This window comes from Carassius carassius, chromosome 34 (genome assembly GCF_963082965.1).
Source record: "Carassius carassius chromosome 34, fCarCar2.1, whole genome shotgun sequence".
Taxonomy (NCBI): domain Eukaryota; kingdom Metazoa; phylum Chordata; class Actinopteri; order Cypriniformes; family Cyprinidae; genus Carassius; species Carassius carassius.
This window is the reverse complement of record NC_081788.1, coordinates 7,367,976-7,387,523: the sequence shown is the minus strand read 5'-3', so window position 1 is coordinate 7,387,523 and position 19,548 is coordinate 7,367,976. Positions and strand designations below refer to the sequence as shown.

At 37.7% G+C, this 19,548-nt stretch overlaps 1 protein-coding gene and 1 long non-coding RNA gene across 8 annotated transcripts; both read left to right on the top strand.

The window, feature by feature from the left end:
* The first annotated feature begins 96 nt into the window (after positions 1–96).
* Positions 97–19,369, top strand: LOC132115409 (drebrin-like protein B). 7 transcript variants are annotated; one of them, XM_059523868.1, is made up of 15 exons: positions 99–321; positions 3,413–3,468; positions 4,156–4,268; positions 4,540–4,614; positions 6,093–6,239; positions 7,413–7,490; positions 8,116–8,267; positions 8,534–8,588; positions 10,897–10,971; positions 11,621–11,735; positions 13,364–13,456; positions 15,232–15,303; positions 15,503–15,606; positions 15,896–15,971; positions 18,274–19,369. In XM_059523868.1, the coding sequence occupies exons 1-15, from the start codon at positions 239–241 to the stop codon at positions 18,408–18,410; spliced, it is 1,431 nt and encodes a 476-aa protein (XP_059379851.1). In that variant the 5' UTR covers positions 99–238; the 3' UTR covers positions 18,411–19,369. The 7 variants fall into 7 exon arrangements, with proteins under 7 accessions (XP_059379854.1, XP_059379858.1, XP_059379851.1 ...); XM_059523871.1 differs by lacking the exon at positions 10,897–10,971 and having other exon boundaries at positions 97–321; XM_059523870.1 differs by lacking the exon at positions 15,232–15,303.
* Positions 15,979–17,678, top strand: LOC132115410 (uncharacterized). The gene is made up of 3 exons (XR_009425486.1): positions 15,979–16,268; positions 16,452–17,092; positions 17,217–17,678. It is a non-coding gene; the product is annotated as an uncharacterized LOC132115410 (long non-coding RNA).
* Positions 19,370–19,548: the final 179 nt, after the last annotated feature.

Sequence of the window (19,548 nt, the reverse complement as noted above, 5' to 3'; positions counted from 1 at the left end):
CGTCAGCCCTGCAGCAAATCAGGGAGGCTTACTGGGCATACCTCGCTTTGCGTAATTAATATTCATGAGCTATGCCTTCACCATAGTAGGCCCGTAATGTCGCTCCAGGGAGGAGTGAGTGATACGTGATGTGTCTCTGCGCGCTTCCTGTCTGCGAGAGATCCCCATCTACCCCCGGAGTCCACTGCAGCGTCTGTCTCCGCTGTCGGACGGTCAGAAACCCGCAGATTTGTCCACCATGGCTGTGAACCTGAGTAAAAACGGCCCAGCTCTGACCGCGGCCTACAAGGAGGTGGTGGATGAGAAGTCGGAGACAAACTGGTGAGTAACGTTAGTGTCTCTGTTACACTCACTCACATCCTCGGGTTTAGCCTGTTAGCTGCTCCTTTGGCATTTAAACGCACTACTTGTGTTTATCACAGCATAGATAATAACAAATGTCCTTTGGGATCAATGCAGTGACCGTTTATGATGTTTGCGAGATCACTGCACTTTATCCGTGTGCCCTCATCCGTTAACAGCTCATGCACAAAAACACTCAATCTTCCAGAAATGATTTCCTCCCAGTAATGCACTGATGCTCTCTGGCCAACGATGAAGGTTTATATTCAGTTGTGCACATCAGTGCAGTGTTGCTTTGCATGCTTGCACATCTGAGATGAGTGGATCAGTTCAGAAGCATCACAACTTTCGGGGAAGATGGGGTTTAAGAAGTGCACTCATGTTGAACCACTCCTACCTCCTTATGTTCCTGTAGTTTCTGTCCATATATGGCTGCTGGGTTGACAACTCCCTGCCTACTATTTGTGACTCAATTTGAATGCAATCTCATTGTCTTGTACTCCAAAATAATTGCTCTTTGTAGCCAGATTGTTCCTGCAAGTGTATGAGTGACAAAGACAATTGTATAAAGATCGGTAAGAGACTTCCTCTCCCTCATACGGAAATGATATTAATGTTTGACAGCTTGACACCAGACTGAAGTCCTATAGCTCTACACTCTGAAGTGTAAGAGTTTCAGGTTCAAGCTGTGGAAATGAGGACAGAGTGCTGGGATGCTCTTGAGAGACGGCTGTTTGAGTCTGGGTCATGAACGCTTCAGAAATGAAGAGTGATTAGAAATGACCTACATTAATTACACTCCTCGCCCTACCTAGAGATTTGACATCATTTGAGAAAAATCAAACAAATGCAGACACTGGAGTTTCACACGTGTAAAAATAACATGTACATTACAATTACATTATTGTATATATATATATATATAAGGAATTCATTTTATTCCTTGTACTCTTAAGAATCCTGAAAAAATGTATCGTGGTTTCCACAAAAAATATTAAGCTGCCTCAACATCATAATTCCAACAAAATAAGTTAACAAGAATAAGTTTTAATGATAAAAGTAAGAAATGCTTTTTGAGCATACATTCTTAATATATATTACAATAAAAAGTTTTTTAACTTATATGTTTTTTATAACTTTTTTTTCAATATTACTATTTTTGCTGCATTTCTCAAGTAAATGGAACCTTGGTGAGAATAAGAGACTTAATTAAAAATAAATTTAAAAATCTCACTGATAAACTACAATTTAAAAAGTAGATTTTTGTATTTTCTCATTTAATTAACTTTTTTTTTATGCTTTAATTTGGTATTTTGTACTTTTTTGGCCTCTTAAACATGGACCAGGTCAATTAATTGGCTCAAAAGATGGCCATTTGTACATCGACACATCATATTGTGCCAAAGTGCACATGTTTTCATTTATTTATTATTATTATTAAGAAAATTGAAGGAATTGTCCTGACAGACAAAATGAGTCATTATAGGCCCCGGAAGGTACACGCTCAACCTATCATTGCCTATTAAAGAAGCAGCTCTGTCTTAACGATTGTGACTTTCATTTCCACATCAAACCACAACCGAGCATGAATGTCACTGGATGATCAGACCTGTGAGGTCTTCTGGAAATATAACTGCTGCAGTTCTTATTCCTCATTACACACTTCCTGTTTGTGACAGGCAAGAGTCTTCAGTTGACTTTGGCTCTGTGTTTCAGAGAGGAAGTTGACACAGCTTCCTTGCTGTACAAGTGTCTTTGTTTAGTGAGAATCAGAACTAAGTTCACACACGCACACACACACACACACACACACACACACGCGCACACACACACACACACACACACACACACACACACACACACACGCACACACACACACAGGGCCGGCTCTATATCGGCTTCATATTACAGACATTTCAGAGGCGTTTTTTCACTTTGACATCAGTCAACAACTGTGTATTTTATTATCAGTGATATACTATTATATTAATATTTTGAGTTAGTTGTAATTTTTTATTTTCAGTATCCTTAAAATTCAGTTGTTGTTTAATTTTTTTTTTGTATGTCTATATGTTTTATAGATTTTAAGGAATAAATAAATTGTTTATGAATTTTTAGTTATTTGAGAGCAATATACATTAAAATTATCTAAAAATTTGAAATGTTGTCTCGGCAACTAGCTGATATAAAATGAGTTTCATGTCAGTGTTTTGTATTTTATATTTTATCTTTTTTTCAAGTAACACAGGTATTTATGGTATTTTTAACTTATATTAATTAAACTTCCTTTCCTGGTAAATGGTCAACTTTATAAAATTGTACAAAATTACAGAATTTCTTCTTTTTAGGTCTTAAGTTAAATTGATAGTTTATCCAAAAATAAATAAAGAAATAAAAGTTAACATATACTTACCTTCATGTTGTTCCAATCCTCTATGAGTTTCTTTTTTCTGTGAAACCTAAAAAAATATGTTTTTAGAAATCTCAATGTTTTTCAAAATATCTTTTATGTTCTGCAGAAGAAAGAAACTCCTACAGTTTTGGAACAACATGAGGGTAAATAATAATGGCAGAATATAATTTTTTTGTGAACCAGCCAAGACAAGTTCAATATTGGAACCACAATGTAAACTCGTATCACAATGGTTACTAAACAAATAAGACCGAAGTCTGATTTAGGACACAAATCTCATGGGTTTGATTTCCAGTATAAAAGTATATTTTCAATGCAGTGTAAAGTCACTTTGGATAAAAGCATATGCATAATGTATGAACTCAAATCTACTGTATGTGTCGTAATGTAACAACCTACTCCATCTCAGAAAATCACTTTCCTTTCTGGCTAACATCACAGACCCAATCAGTTCCCAATGGATTATGTTATTATTTCTCATTGAAAATCCTGATTTACTGAAAAATGCATCAGATTATGGACTCAATGTTGCTTTTGAACAGTGTTTGATGTTGACTTGAGTTGGAAGGACTGAGCCGTGTTGCCCTCAGTCTTCAGTGACCTGACTGTTTAACACTTCTGTAATGAACGTCTTTCACACGTTTGGTGTTTCTGCAGGGCTCTCTTCACCTATGAGGGAAACACCAATGACATCAGGCTAGCAGAGAAAGGAGGTGGGTTTTCTTCTGCTGTTGATCATGTGCAGACTCATTTAGAGAAGTACAGTCATTTACACTAGCATCATGTGGTGTATAAGCAAACCGTGTCAGTGTGCGTCCGTCTTCAGCCTGCAGCCATTGTATTGAGTGCATGAACTGATTGAACCAGTAGACAGTCAAGAACAGGTCGAGATTCATCTAAAGATTTGTCTAGAGTTCTTCCTACATGTTTGAAGAAAATAGAGCTGGCTAAATGTGAATAAACATGGATTTTAACTGTGGTAAACCGGTGCTAAAATCAGTAATGCGTTGAAACCATGATATGTTAAAAGATTCCAATGAACAAGAAAAAGAAGAAAATCTTACATAATATTTAAATAACCCTGGTCTAATGAATACCCTGGCATCTGGATTTTTTACTGGATTCATATTGTTTTATTGATTAATTTTATAAGAATATCTACCGGTTGCTAGTATAAACTTTCCTAAAAAGGTTCCTTTTGAGCTTAACAGTCCAAATGTATTAAATGTACACATTCATTTCCTAACAAAACAGCTTAAAGCAACATCCGTTCAGAAACCCCAAGATCAAAACAAGTCTCAGTTGTCAGCTTTATTGATTCCTGTGGAATTATTTAAGGTTTGGCTCCAGATCTTGAGTTGATTGCTTACTGCGTGAGTGTGTGTGGTGTGTGATTTCAGAAGGAGGTCTGGAGGAGTTGGTCGAGGAGCTGAACAGCGGGAAGGTGATGTACGCTTTCTGCCGCGTTAAAGACCCCAACTCTGGCCTTCCCAAATACGTCCTCATCAACTGGGTGAGTTATGAGCGTCCAGTAGCTCAGAGCTAAGTCCTTCTGTCAAATCTATTTATGAATCCGTTTAGCTCCTATGCACCAAATCAGCATTTTGGACAGCATGATGGTACATTATATTTAATTTATTCACTGGATCATCTTAAAAAAAGCATTACCACTTGGTTATTCGATATATAAACTCTTTTTCTTTGAATTTCCAGCAAAAATAACTGTTGTAATACAGTGAAAGGCCATGACTGTCATGTAAATAGATTTTTTTCCTTTTTTTCAGACCGGTGAGGGTGTTAAAGATGCCAGAAAAGGCCAATGTGCAAATCATGTGAGCTCCATTGCTAACTTTCTTAAGGTACTTGGGCTGTTTTGTAATTCTTTTCGGTGTGTGAGCATTGTGAAGAGTGTGTATGGTTGTGTGGTCCGTGAACTCAGTCTATGACTCACAGTGCTGCGTTGTGCAGGCTAGACTCTCACAACAGGATATGACATCATGGGCTATATCCAGACACATTTGGTTTGGCTTCATTGGTATTTATGCAGAGCGTGACAACATCCGACCACGAGCCCTTACTGTGTCTAAAAAAGAATTACAGCTGGTCCAGATTTAAAGCAAAAATTCACTTTCACAGTAAGTGGTGATATTAACCCAATTAAATTTGATTCCTAGGTTTTTTTTTTCCTTTTATAATGTCTTTTTTTTACTTTTATGAATGTATGCAATTGATGTTAAACTTTTAAAGTGAATCAGTCAGTTCAGTTCGAATAACACACTATAGGCTGTTATAAATCAGATGAAATCAGTATTTTTGAAATCTACAGAGGTGCCACAGAAGAAGCACAGACTTCTTTTTTAATTTAGTCTTAGTCCTGGTATCAAATGCACTTTTAAGTTATCATATTTAATCAACCTTGTTCTGTTTTTGTTTAGTCTAGTTTTAGTCATTGAAAACGTTTCGTCACATTTTCTTCATGCTGTATAATATTAAACTGATCACTTTTTTTTTTTTTGCTCAAAATTATAATCAAAAAGATCATTGTTATTTGAGAAACTTTTACATTTCAGGTATTGCACTTTCACCAATAAGCACAAATCAGTAGACTCATGCACATTGTTTATTTGACCTCATCTAGTGTACTGATTTATTATTGGCTAATATATGAATTAATATCAAAGACTTAGATCTGTGCGTTCTCTGTCTACATTATGAAAACAAATGTATGTAGAAATAACCGTCATTTGGGGCTCCCCAAAGCTGGAACCACGATCCCGATGTAACAGAATTAGCAGAAGTAGATGTTTTCTTCTATATTGTGATGAAGTGGATTATGAAATGGAAGGCAGGGAATCTATCTGTTGGTTTTTGATTGGATGGAGGCAGATGAGATGCATTAAGAAATTAAATAGGATGAATTAGGTCCATATCATCCTGATTTAGATCAAAATCAACCTTTTAGACATAAAAGTGCTTGAGGTGTTGATAGAGAGATGATGAGAGAGAAAAGATGTTTGAATTCAGATTCCTGTTTATTTGAGCCAATCACTTGCTTGCATCAGATTAATTGGTGTAAAGTGGGAAATGGGTGGAGGCCTCCTCCTCTGATTAGAAAGTGTTTGTATGTCTACGCTAGCTGTGTTTATGATCAGTAAGTCACAGCCAAAGGTTGCTAATAAATGAACTGAAGGAAGTGTGTGTGCACGTGGGCATGTTTCACTAAGAAATCTGTGAATCTCGACGCTTCCTTCCGGCTGATAGTTTAATATGCATGTTTTAAAGGAGGTTTGAGAACATGTTTGGGTGTGGGACTAAACTGACAGTGCTGTGTCTGCAGGGAGCTCACGTGACGATAAACGCCCGGGCGGAGGAGGACGTGGAGCCTGAAGCCATCATGCAGAAAGTGGCCAAAGCCTCAGGAGCCAACTACAGCTTTCACAAAGAGTCCAGTCGCTTCAAAGACAGCGGGCCGCAGGGGCCTGTGGTCAGTTCACACACACACACACACACACACACTTTGCCCACAATGCACCAGAGCAGTGTCCAGTGCCGTTTTTAGTCATTGAACATATATACATTACGGTTCATAAGTTTGAGGTCTGTAATTTTTGTTATTGTCATTTCTATTTCTATTTCCAGACAATATTATGCAGCCCAGTTGTTTTTAACATTGATAATAAGAAGAAATGTTTTTTTTTTTGAGCAGCAAATCAGCATATTTGAAATCAACCTCAAATCAAATTAAATCCAAACTTTTGAATGGTAGTGGACATTAATCTTGCACAGGTAGACTTTAATTGCAATTGAATACAAAATGTATTACGTTCATGTTCCCTATTAGCTCAATGTGGTTAGCTAATCATAACAGAGGTCATTTTCATAAAGAAGTCTCAAGGGACAGTAGCAAACACAGCCTGCTTAAAACTGGATTTAATAAAGGCTCAGAGAGGAAATAATCATGTAACAAAACACTGATTAAAGCAGTTTTTGATGCAAAATAGTTATCATTAATATTATAAGTCGGTCCATTATTGAGAGTTCACGAGGTGTGCGTGGTCTGATGCATGCACATTTTCTTGAGAAGATGTAATCATCTACTTTGGGTTTTACACTGCTTGTGAAAAATAATTGCTATTTTTTAAATCTTTCTTAAGTGTAGTTAGTGGTCAGCAGCAGAAGGCATCAGACAGGTCTTATGTGCCAGCATGCTGTTTGTTTATCTCAAACACTCTTTCAGAGTGCTGTGTCAGGAATTTCACAGGGAATGAGCCAGAATGCTCGGAATGTGGAAACTGAATTAGTGGTTTGGAATAATTTCTCTGCTGGACTCCAAATGTGTCCACACACTGCAGTTGAGTCATTTCTCTTTAGTACATTGTGAATGCATAAATGTCATTTTGATGTATGGTTATTTAGTGTTGTGTTTGACTGTTTTCAAGTCTTGTTTTGGTTCTAATGATGCCCACATGGAATCTGCACCCGCAGTAAGCTGTGGGAGATCCTCCGCCCCCTTGCATGGGTGTTTAATAAATGTTCTGTCTAATTTGCATATGCTTTTAGCTGTAAGAGTGTCATGCTCTCATAATTTTTTTTAAATCATCACAGGAAATAAAGATGTTTTGGCTTAGTCGTAATTTACCATTGTTTTTCCATACAGGGATCTGTTTACCAGAAGACTAATGCCATGTCTGAAATCAAGAAAACCAACAAAGACAATTTCTGGGCCCAAGCAGAGGTAATACAGCATACTTTAGAGTATCTGCTTGCAAAATGTTGTGGAGTTTCCTCAAACAAAATAAGCATTTTAATGCAGTTCTCCTTGATTCCCCATAATCCACAACAGTGCTTGAAGGTCCTGTGACTTTCTGATTTATGGATTATGATTCTGAATAAGGATTAAGGACAAGAACTTAAAATATATTTATTCACAATTTCTACCAGTTAATATATTTTCGAGCTTGGCATAAATCTAAAAATGTAATTTCATAAAATAGGTTTAAAAAATGCTTATGTAGTTATAAGATTGTTAGTTTAATTATATTTATTTACAGACTGTTTGAGTTCCTCTTAAACCCTCCACCTCCCCCAGCACCACCTGTCTAGATCTGCTACAGGATTTATGTAGCAGCAGCATTATGTCTTGCATGCTTTCAGCAGCATTTCTGAGGATCTGTTGGCATTAGCAAGTGTGTACTTGCTCTGCAGCAGCATTGCATAGCAGATCTAGCGTGCCTAGGCCAAATATATTAACATTGTCTTATACGTACCATGTCTAAACTATTGAGTTGTCATGATTGATTGAGTCTACCTTTATATTTGAACTATCTTTGTTTTGCTTAATGCTTTGGTCTCTTGTACAGAAAGACGAGGAGAAGCGTCTTCAGGAGGAGAAGAGAAGGGCAGCAGAAGAGAGACAGCGGCTAGAGAAAGAGACGAAGGCCCGAGATGTTAAGGAGGCGGATTTACGGGAAAAGAGATCAAAAGAGAGGGCATCGCAGATAGATGAACAGAGGTCAGAAACATTTACACTAATAAACGCCTTGTGCATTGGGCATTACAGGGTTGTCCAACCAGAAATGAAAATTCTGTCATTGTCGCTCCAAACCTGTATGACTTTCTCTGTTCTGTGGAACACTTTTGAAGAACTTTGGTGCACAAACCATTTTGGGTTCCTTCCAATTTAAGCCATGCTGCGTTTCATTTTATTATTCTGATATATATTTTTTATGTTTTAATTTAATTTCAGTTCATTTTAAACATCATGTGTTTGTGTTATAGGATGTACCAGCAGCCGCAGGACGTGGAAAATCGAGGCCAGCAGAAACAGCAATGGGTGAGACACACACACACACCCCTGCGTAGTTATTTAAGTCCACATATCGCCACTCTGGACATGTTCTGACATGGTTCCTATAGAGAAGCCACATTATGTTTAACACCTTCATAGCAGCACAAAAACACTTTTATCTCTTTTAAGTTGTGAACATGTTCATGCAAATTGTGTAAAATATTAAGAGACTGTTGAAAGACAATTACCCATCAATTCAAACAAATTTTAGGGAGGAGTTTAGAAGAATTACAAACCCTTTGAAAACACTTTTAAACATAAAAATTAAAATCTCATCCACTTTGCAATTTATTGGGCTACAAATCACCCATTAATACAGGAAGAGAAGGTTTGATCAGTTGTAAAGCGTTTTTTTAGATGTTAATAGCAGATCATTGTGAAATCATAAAGTTTCTTCACTCTCACAAGCAGTCCGATGCCTCTTGAATATATCTACATTGATTTAAACACTGACACAGTTCTTCTGTCTCATGTCATATTGCCCAATGCTACAGTGTGTACAACAAAGACTTCCCTTTTTCTAGCACAGTGTGGTTGTCTGAGCCCACTGTTCTTTAATCATCTTAACACTTCTCTCTTCGCATATATAATCTTTAAACCAAATTTCCAAAATAAACTTTCTACAGCCCAGTGAGACACTGTGACACAAATAAGTCTAATAAATAAAACCGTCTGTGGTTTGGTATTTAGGCCATATGCACAAGAGACACTGCCACACATGTTCAGCTCACAAGGGTCTCGGGGCCCGATCTGCAAGGGCCACAGCTGTTTATATCCGAGATCGTGGTTGTGGTTACCAGCCCACCTTTACAGCATGCTCTGTGGCTTGGCATCTCAACAGGTTTTGATACACGGCCCTCATTTATGAGATCAACCTTGTATTTAAGCAGCTGCCTTCTAACTCAAATGCTACTTTATAACTGAACAGTTGGTAGCGATCAACATAGACAGCAATGCATGTGCATCATACAAATAACACTCCTCATGAGAAGTGCGCTTGAGACTTGACTCTGGTGTTAGCATGTTGCTAAACTATCAGCGAAATAATGCAGTGTGCAACAGTCAGTTCCGGAAGTCATTTTCTCCTTAAGGGAACTGGTTTTTAAGCTAACTTATAAACCTTTAATGAGAGACCTACTGTGAGCTCTGTGGTTGTTAATTGATTGTATTTGCTTTTGTTGAAACCATCAGCATCCATTATTTCAATGTATTTTTTAAACAGTGGTTTTTCCATGAAATTCATGGTGAAAAACTTAATTACTAAGTCCGTCCAGGATTTTGCTTTTCTGCGATCGCAGAATTGATCACAAAATCAAGCAAACTCTGCAATATTCGGAGGAGCTACTCAAATTTTTCTGCAGATTTTGGGCCTAGAAGCGTCGTGTGACGACATCATTCCCATCTACCGGTTGACTTTATCAGTACTGTCTGTATGTTGTGTAAAGCAGGCTTGCATATTACGTAAACAACCACAAAATGGATAAAGAGATAAATGAACGGAATGAGTGAAGACACCGAATGAAAATGTAGATTCACTTTCTGACAGTAGGTGGCGCTTTTGTAACAGCAGTACTATAGCGATTTCCAGGGTTACCCACTTAAACACAGCAGGCTGCCCTTTCGGTTTCTGACACTCTCAACAAATATACTAGTTTGTTTTTAACCCGGTAATGCTTGAAATAATTCAATGATAGTTCATTTTTAAGTACAAAAAAATGCATATCTGTATTTGTAAAACCACCACAAAAAAATGTTTTGGCTGCAAAAATCTGAAGTCCTGCAGAAACCTGGTGGGACCGATCACCCATGATTCTGCAAAAAATAAATACATAAATAAACCTCCGCCAATTTAAGAAAATATAAACAAGCAAATCTCACCTGCTATGTAGTTCCATGTGTATTCTGCAATAAACAGACAATGTTGTTTCACAATAAATCCTTAACAGATTTTAAACATAATAGTTTTATATTTCTTTTTCATTTTGCAATGGTTCATGGGATTGTAGTTATTTAACCTCATTAAGTATTTTTTGTTTTTGTGTGTGTATGTGTCTGATTGGCCTGGTTTGTGACTTCTAGTGCATTAATGAAGACTTTTTTTAAATTCCCAGTTTTAAAAAAAAAAAACCAATCAGAAAAATGCTTCTAGTACCAGGGCCACTTCTTTCACTTCTGCTCTAGAATTTGGCTGAAAGAAGGCGGCATAAACAAATATGATACCTTAAAATGCAGCTAACTAGGTTTTGTAATAAAACAAAGTGTGTGAGAGTCAAAGTGTGCTGATGTCCATCAGGAGGAGGAGGAGGAGGAGAGGAAGCAGGCAGCACAGAAACCCTTTAGACGCGGAGAGTCGGTGGAAAAAGCCAACGTGAGTGAGAGGAAGCATCAAACATCTCCTTTGGCCCTGGACAGCAGGACTCTCCAAACTTTCTAACTGTTTTCTTCCTACAGTGTGGCAGTGTCCTCTGATGCTGACTCAGATTTTCTTTCTTCCTCTTCCCCTTCTCTGTCTGACTCAACTTGCCTTACTTGGTAAACCACCATGGCTCACATCAGTGTCTGTTTTATCACTCTAGCAAAATCCTATGAACAAGCTTTTTCCTTTTTTTCTTTTTTTCTCTGGCATAATCGCAGTTTATAAACCTGATTCCTGTTCCTAAACCTGTTCCAGTCATGAATGCCGATTTATCAAGATTCACAATGAAGTATGAAGTAGTAGTACCAAAATGCTTCCAAAATACCAAAACAGTCTTAGCCTCAGAAGCATGCATGATGCAGTGTTAACATCCCTTACATGATCCATGCCCTTTTATCAGTATTTTCAGCATGCATACAGTAGGATGGATATGCAGTTTGTGATTCAGCCTTATAGTTCTGCTGTTCTCTGTTTTTTTCCTCTTTCACTGTAACCACTTACTTTGTATCTCTGGCTCTTCTATTCTGTAAAGACTCTTTGTACTGCCATCAGGGTTATCAGTCGTGATGGCTACTTTAATGTTTGTGTGTATCTGTAACAGGAAGCCGCGGCTCTCGTCTCCCAGCGCTCCGTTAATCCCAGAGAAATGTTCAAACAGCGGGAGATGGGCATCAGCTCTGCTAACACAGACAATACTCAGTCCAGTCCAAAACCAGGTAACCGTTCATCTGGACGTACTCTGTGTCCCTCAAAAACACTCACTAATACCAGTCAAACCACAATATGTGTTTATATTAAAATATAAATTCGTTATATTTAGCTTTTATAGTAGTACTATTTAATATTTTATGTACTCTCTCTCTCTCTCTCTCTCGCTCTCTCTCTCTCTCTCTCTCTCTATATATATATATATATATATATATATATATATATATATATATATATATATATATATATATATATATATATATATAGACAAAATTGCTTTCTCTGCTGTGGAGTCAAGACATTATAAGATTAAAAGATGAATGTGTGACAACTACAGAATGTCACATTTTATTATAATAAAATGTGACATTCTGTAGTTTTGTCTCATATTAATCTTTTAATCATATTTACTGATTTATTTACTCCAGAACAATTTTGTCTTTACTGTTCCAATACTTATGGAGGGCACTGTATATATGTGTGGCTTGACACAAGGAATGCGACAGCTGAAACCCATGTCTTGCATACGTCTGTGCGTACTGGTTCTTGAAGCACTGGCTCCAGCTGCAGTCCACTCTTTGTGAATCTCCCCCACATTTTTAATGGGTTTTTTCACAATCCTCTCCAGGGTGAGGTTATCCCTATTGCTTGTACACTTTTTTTTCTACCACATCTTTTCCTTCCCTTCGCCTCTCTATTAATGTGCTTGGACACAGAGCTCTGTGAACAGCCAGCCTCTTTTGCAATGACCTTTTGTGTCTTGTCCTCCTTGTGCAAGGTTTCAATGGTCGTCTTTTGGACAACTGTCAAGTCAGCAGTCTTCCTCATGATTGTGTAGCCTACAGAACTAGACTGAGAGACCATTTAAAGGCCTTTGCAGGTGTTTTGAGTTAATTAGCTGATTAAAGCGTGGCACCAGGTGTCTTCACTATTGAACCTTTTCACAATATTCTAATTTTCTGAGATACTGAATTTGGGATTTTCCTTAGTTGTCAGTTATAAACATCAAAATTAAGTCTTTGTATAATGAATGAATATAATATACAAGTTTCACTTTTTGAATGGAATTAGTGAAATAAGTCAACATTTTGATGATATTCTAATTATATGACCAGCACCTGTATGTAAATGATTTACCAGTATAAATTAGTGGTTATCATCAGGATAATAAATAGCAAATATAGTCTAATCCCAAGTTTGCATATTAGCAGTATACCGATGAGATCTTTACAAGCACCATTTACGCTATAGGAAGTGTTTTATTTAAATGCCACAGTATTTGCATTCTATATTTAGCTTCCCCTTTTGTTATGTGGGTCGCGTTTCATGTAGTGAAAAGACTGAATGTGTTCAAACACGTTTAAGGAATGGCCTTGTCTGTGAATTCGACTGTATTTTCCTGTGCATGCAGTGACTTAACTTCTGAATGTTCAGCATTTTGTGGTATTTCCCGTCCTCCCATCATTCTCTGGGCATCTCAGCCCCGTCCGTCCATCTGAAATGTGACACTGTCATTAAACAGCCTGAAGTTCTTCTGTCTAAAACAATGTTTGTGGTCTGTTCTGCTGTGTATAACTCCGTCAGCCATCTGTCAGCTTGGGTTTCTCTCTTTGTCGTTCTCTGTTCTATGTCTCAGGGCGGTTGAACAGCCCTTTTCTGTCCAAGCAGTCATGTGACCCAGAGCCATTTCGCTCTCCCGTGCTTCAAGCCTCACCTATACGAGCCAGAGGTACACAAACACGCACCTTATCATTCCTTCCTTATCACTCACTTGGAGAGGTTTGGTGTGTTGTACATCTCTGTCACTCTCTACCTCTTTGTGTGGGTTTTCATGCATCTCAACTAACATCTAACCACTCACACTTTCCTCATGCTTTGTTGTAAAATTCTACCGTGCACCTCAAAATAAACGAGATTTCCAAGATGCTGTGTGAGAGTTTGTAAACACCTCACGGTGTGTTTGCTTTGTGCATTTAAAGGAATACTTCACCTAAAAATAAAAAATCTGTTAAATTTTTTTTTAACTATCCAGGCCACTGTTTGCAATGTAATGACAGACTGAGGAATCCAAGCTTCAGAAACACGATAAAAGGATCATAAAAGTAGTTTGTTCTCATAAGCTAAATCCAGTCTTGAACAGATTGAGGTCATTAAAGGTGGGGTAAGTGATTTTTCAAAAATGCTTTAGAAAACTGATTTGGGCCGACTAGCAAAACAAACGTGTAGCCAATCAGCAGTAAGGGGCGTGTCTACTCGTGATGTGGCGGAGAGAGCGTTTAGTGCACAGGACGAACATTAACTGAGCCGAGTGACAGAAAGATAGAGATGGCATATAAAAAAACAAAAGAGGAATATGTATGTGTAACAAAAGAAGGCTTAAGGCAAGAGGTAGGACCCGTGTGAATATCAGATCAGCTTTCCAGCGCTGAAGTGAACTCCAGGAGCGGAAGGCCTGCAATCGTACGCCGAGGTTGCTTTGTTTCTTCTCGATAGGTGATAACACAGTGTCTGCCCTGCAACAACTACAGTCTGTCAAGTACACTGGACGCGACAGATGCGACCATTGAAAATCATTTGAAATTTTTGTCAATACGTCATAAATCGAAAGCAGCAGCAGATTTCACGTCCGGTATAGACACTGTGTAACATTGGTTTTGCTTTGTTTCACAGATCTAATCGTTGCCAGGGATGCATTTGTATGTGTGGGGCGAAGCTATCAAAATAGGGGCGAGACCCTATTGGGGTAGGGGTGTTTGTTTTGGTGATTTCAAATGTCAACACTGGCTACCAGAAATCTCTAACCCCACCTTTAAGAAGATAAGGGAGTTATTGAATGAGCGAGTCACCAAGTCATTCAGCTTAAAGAATGAATTGTTCATGTGTTGGGCATCGCTACTTTTCTCAAGTCATATGAACCATTTTTATGATGCTTTTATTGTGCATTTTTGTTATTTTGGAGCTGGCCTAGAAGTTCTTTAGCATTTCTCCTTTTGTGTTGCATGGAAGAAAAAGTCATACAGGTTTGGAATGACACAAGGGTGAGTAAATGTTTTTTTTTTTTTTTGGTGAACTGTCTCTTTAAATGGATTAATCGGCTCAAACTAAGGCTGGACATTATCATGGTACACTAGTGTTCAAAAGTTTGGGGTCGGTACGATAAAAAAATTTTTTTTTTTTTTTGAAAGGTCTCTTATGCTCACCAAGACAAAAAAGGAAAGAAAAACAGTAATGTTGGATATCTTTATTAACAATTACAATCACTTTTGGTCAATTTAATGCATATTTGCTGAATAAGTAAAAAAAAAAGACTGACCCTAAACTACTGAATTCCCATCAAAAAAACTATATAGTGATCTATACAGATACTATCAAATAAAATCACTCATAGCGTGATATATTTTGGTCATGCAGCTCTCAAACTCTGAATACAAATCCCGTTCTCCCAGTGTGTGCTTGTTACCATGCATGTGTTTCCATGCATATATGTGTGTGTGTTTTGAGTAGAACCCAGTTTTGAGGAACAACCCAGATCTCATTATGTGGAACCAGAGCCAGAACCTGAGCCAGAGTATGAAGGTGGGATTCACACACACACATTATCAGCTCCTGTCATATGTTTTGTTACATTGTCCCATCTCCCTGTCACATTCTCATCATCAGGCCCATATTTGAGTCAGTCAGTCCACTGATTGTCAGCACCACCTTGTGGGGAAGCTGTGCTCTCACAGGACCCATCACAAATAATTTCTCTGCCTTGTTTTCATTCATGTCCCAGATGTACAAGCAGTCGCTGATAACTATGAAGTGCCCGTAGAAGAAAAGCAGCCACAATATGAGGCGGTGGTGGAACAAGACACCATGTATGAGGAACCAGCACAGGTACGATCCTCACTGCAGGAACAAACTAGTTAGGACAGCAGTTATAGCCAAAAGCCTTTTGAGTGGACGATATTCAGTGTACTACAGTTTGAGTCATCGTTATTTTTCGGTAAAGATGTACATTTTAAGTATATAGATGAGCTCAAACTAATATATATGAACCAAAGGCCACAAACCTTTCAAATCATGGGGTGTTTAAAGTTAAAAGCATCCATTTTTTTGTATTGCATGCTGTCTTTAAGTGGACGTGAGGTGTGTGTGACTTGAGTGATTTGTGAATGTTTCGTAGGTGGAGGAGCAGAACACGTATGAGACGACAGATGATCGCGGTGTCTGTGCCAGGGCTCTGTACGACTACCAGGCTGGTGAGTATTGATTATACATGATCATGTGTTCTGAATATACAGTGCATAAACAATCACATTCCTGTCCCACAGTTCTCTTCTGCACTTCTGCAATACTTAAAATCATTACATCATGAATTCTCAGTCATGCATTTAAGAAAATCTGATGGAAATAGATTTAGGCTAGTGTTTGTTTTTTTCATCTGTTTTTGCGTCAATCAAAAGATGCATATTCTAGCTCTTTTTGGATTTGGATTTTTATTATGTTAGTATGCTGTATTAACGTTACTGGTTAGCATGTTTGGTTCACATAAGTAAGTGATTAAGTGGCCCATACTTGGAATTTGCATTTAACCCATTTATGTGCGCACACACACACACAGCAGTGAGTAGTGAACACACCGTGGACACACAGCCGGAGCAGTGGGCAGATATTTTTGCTGCTTCCTCAGTTGTGGTTATTGAAGGAAGAAGAGAGCGCTGTTCTGTTTCGGTTACAAGTTTGACTCTCTACCATTAGGCCACAAATGCCCCCAGAACTAATATCAGAAAAGGTCAAATTCTTGGTGTATTGAGTTTATTGGAAGACTGTGGCATTTTCTTAACTAATCACTGCAAATCTGGTTTGTTCAGCTCATTTGTTTAAATCTTTTTCTACCTTCCCGTGGTATCAGAATTATCATAAATGCGAGTTTTCTATTCGTAAATTGGACGTGAATGGCGTCTCAGGTCGTATTTAAAAAACGGGACTCTTAGATCTTTTTGATACTGGAGTTTCCATGTTAGGCGGGCCTTAAAGGGATAGTTCACCCAAAAATGAAAATTACCCTCTTGATTTACTCACCCTCAAAGCGTAGGTGTATATGACTTTCTTCTTTCCGATAAATACAGTCAGAGTTATATTTAAAAATGCCCTGGCTCTTCCAAGATTTATAATGGCAGTGAATGGGTGTAGAGATTTTGAAGCCCAAAAAGGGCATCCATCCATCATAAAAAGTGCTCTACACAGCTCCGAGGGGGTTAATAAAGGCCTTCTGAATCAATCTGTTTGTTTAAAAAAAAAAACTATCTGTATTTAAAACTTTATAAAGCATAATCTCTAGCTTTCGCTAACTAACATGTTCACGAGAGAGTGGCGTTCAGTTCTCAACAGTCATTCACCACCATTATAAAGCTTGGAAGAACCAGGACATTATTTAATATAACTCTGACTGTATTCGCCTGGAAGAAGAAAGTCATACACACCTATGATGGCTTGAGGGCGAGTAAATCATGGGGTGTATTTACCAGAGGCGGACAGAAGTGAAGTATTTTTACTCTGCAGTCAAAGTAATTTTGAGGTGTCAGTAATTTATCAGTGTTTTTCTTTAGAAAACCTTAATCCAAAGCATAATAATGTACTTTTTACTGCACTACTTTTCATATTAAATATAATTCAATACTTAATTACATTAGAAATCTTTTACTTTCTGACTAATGTAATTCAAAGATTTATTTGAGTACAAGAAAGTACTAAATTTTTTTCATGTTCTTACGTATTAAAGGTACAAACAGCCACAAAAAAATTTTACTTTGTGAAACATAGTGCGGTAAAAAGTATGACATTATGCTTTTTTCCAAAGAAAAACACTGATAAACTACAGATACTTCTTAAATTTACTTGAGTAAAGTAAAAACACTTCTACTGTCCACCTCTATTTACACACACAAATTATCTTTTGATGCAAATTGTATCTATTAAAAAGTGAAAATAGCATTTATTTGAACTAAATTTGGAATCGTCAGCCAGCTGAATATATAGATAGCGCAGTGAATGTTTCTATGGTTAACAATGAAAGGAACGCTACATTTTATTCAAAACCTGTTGGATATTGACTGAATATCTTGTATATGTTTTGACTTTGGCAAGATTTCCCCAAGAAACCAGAAAGAATGAACTCATAAATGGGCCGTCCAACATGATTCCTGTTCTTTCTTTCATCCTTTCCAAGATGAAATGGGACAAAGCAGATTATTTTTCCTCCTCCTTCTTTCTGACAACAAAGTACCACCTTTTCAGAAGTGGGATGCAGGAAATTTCCGACAACATGTGAAGCCAGTATTAAGGCTATAGTATATTGGTTTTAACCTTTTTTATCATGTAAACTCTGGTATGCGTACAGTTTCCGTCGCACAAATATAATCATCAGCATAGTCAGCAGCTCTTATAAGTGCACAGACTGATTTTTCTAGTCACGCTAAGCTTTTGTGTCAAAACTGAAGTACAGTTTGGCCTTTTTCTGTCATTTTAGTCATTGAGTCTGTCATCTGATCTGCTTTTCAGCTGATGACACGGAGATCTCGTTTGACCCAGATGACATCATCGCCGGCATCGAGATGATTGATGAAGGCTGGTGGCGAGGGTACAGTCCGGACGGACATTTCGGCATGTTCCCTGCAAATTACGTGGAACTTATCTAACACCGCTCAACATCTCCCCCTCCCTCGTGAGAATCAGACTGAAGTCATTTTAGATTTACATCTCTGGTATATTTGATTTGAAAAGACTAAAACTTAAATCATGGACCAAAAGAGTGATGATCATGTGACCAGGGATATTTCATACTGTATTGGTAGATTTCTGTAGTTAATTTTATTTTGAATTTGATAAAACAATTGATTTCGAGTATGTTGGCAGACGGCCCAAAAACGACCGCCTAAATTTGCGTTTAGTGCAGGAATCCTGGGAATTTTCATGTTGAATAAATGCTGCAGTGACATGAAAATATCATTTTGAGACGAAACCTTTTCTCAGTGTTCCTTTTGAACATTTCAGTGCTAGTTCCAATATTGTTCCAGAGATGTTTGTAGTGATCTGTCCCGTTTTTGCCTTCTTTTCTCCACGAGACCGAGTGTGACTGCCTTGCTTTCTTGAGAAATAGCGCTGATGTCTTGCCGAGATGTTTTGAAGTTTGTCGTGTTTAAAATTACGGTTCTTGATATCCTTTTAGGCTTGCAGTGAGAAGAGTGGGAAGTAACTTTGCAGCTGCAGCTTTACCCGTCCGCTCAGAGATGTGGAGAATATTAATACTGTGATTTTTAGGTTTCAGGGAACCATCTTTCTTTCATCATCTCGCCTTTGGGTCCCAGGTGGGATCTGGATTGTGTTTAGATGCCGAGGTTTATTTAGACCCTTGCATTTTTACCGTTCGTAAACTTTACTGTCAGTGCTGTGCCAATATGAGAGCGAGGGGAGAAGTGTTTTTGAGGAAATGTTTGAGGTTTTATTTGTAACAAACCCGTGTGGAAAAACATCAAATGTCAAAAGTCATTCAGCAGTGCCGTAGTTCCTCTCAAGAGCTCATTGTGAATATCTAACAAGACTGGAAAACCTTGTAACTTCAATTAAAAGAATAAATAAAGAGATTTAAGAGTGAAAATTGTTGCATGGGTTTATTTGATCTTCTTCATAAGCAAAATGTACGATATACGAGGCCATTCTAGACGCTGTGTTTTCAGATACACAACTGTTCAAATGATTTTTGAAAGAAATGAATCCTTTTAATTGCTTTAAATTGGTCAACAGTGACTGTAAACATTTATAAAGTTACAAAAGAAT

Coding starts and splice junctions, on each gene's coding strand:
- LOC132115409 (XM_059523868.1), top strand. CDS start 239: ATGGCTGTGAACCTGAGTAAAAACGGCCCAGCTCTGACCGCGGCCTAC. Junction 13,457..15,231: donor CTCACCTATACGAGCCAGAG/GTACACAAACAC, acceptor TGTTTTGAGTAG/AACCCAGTTTTGAGGAACAA. Junction 15,972..18,273: donor TCTGTACGACTACCAGGCTG/GTGAGTATTGAT, acceptor TCTGCTTTTCAG/CTGATGACACGGAGATCTCG.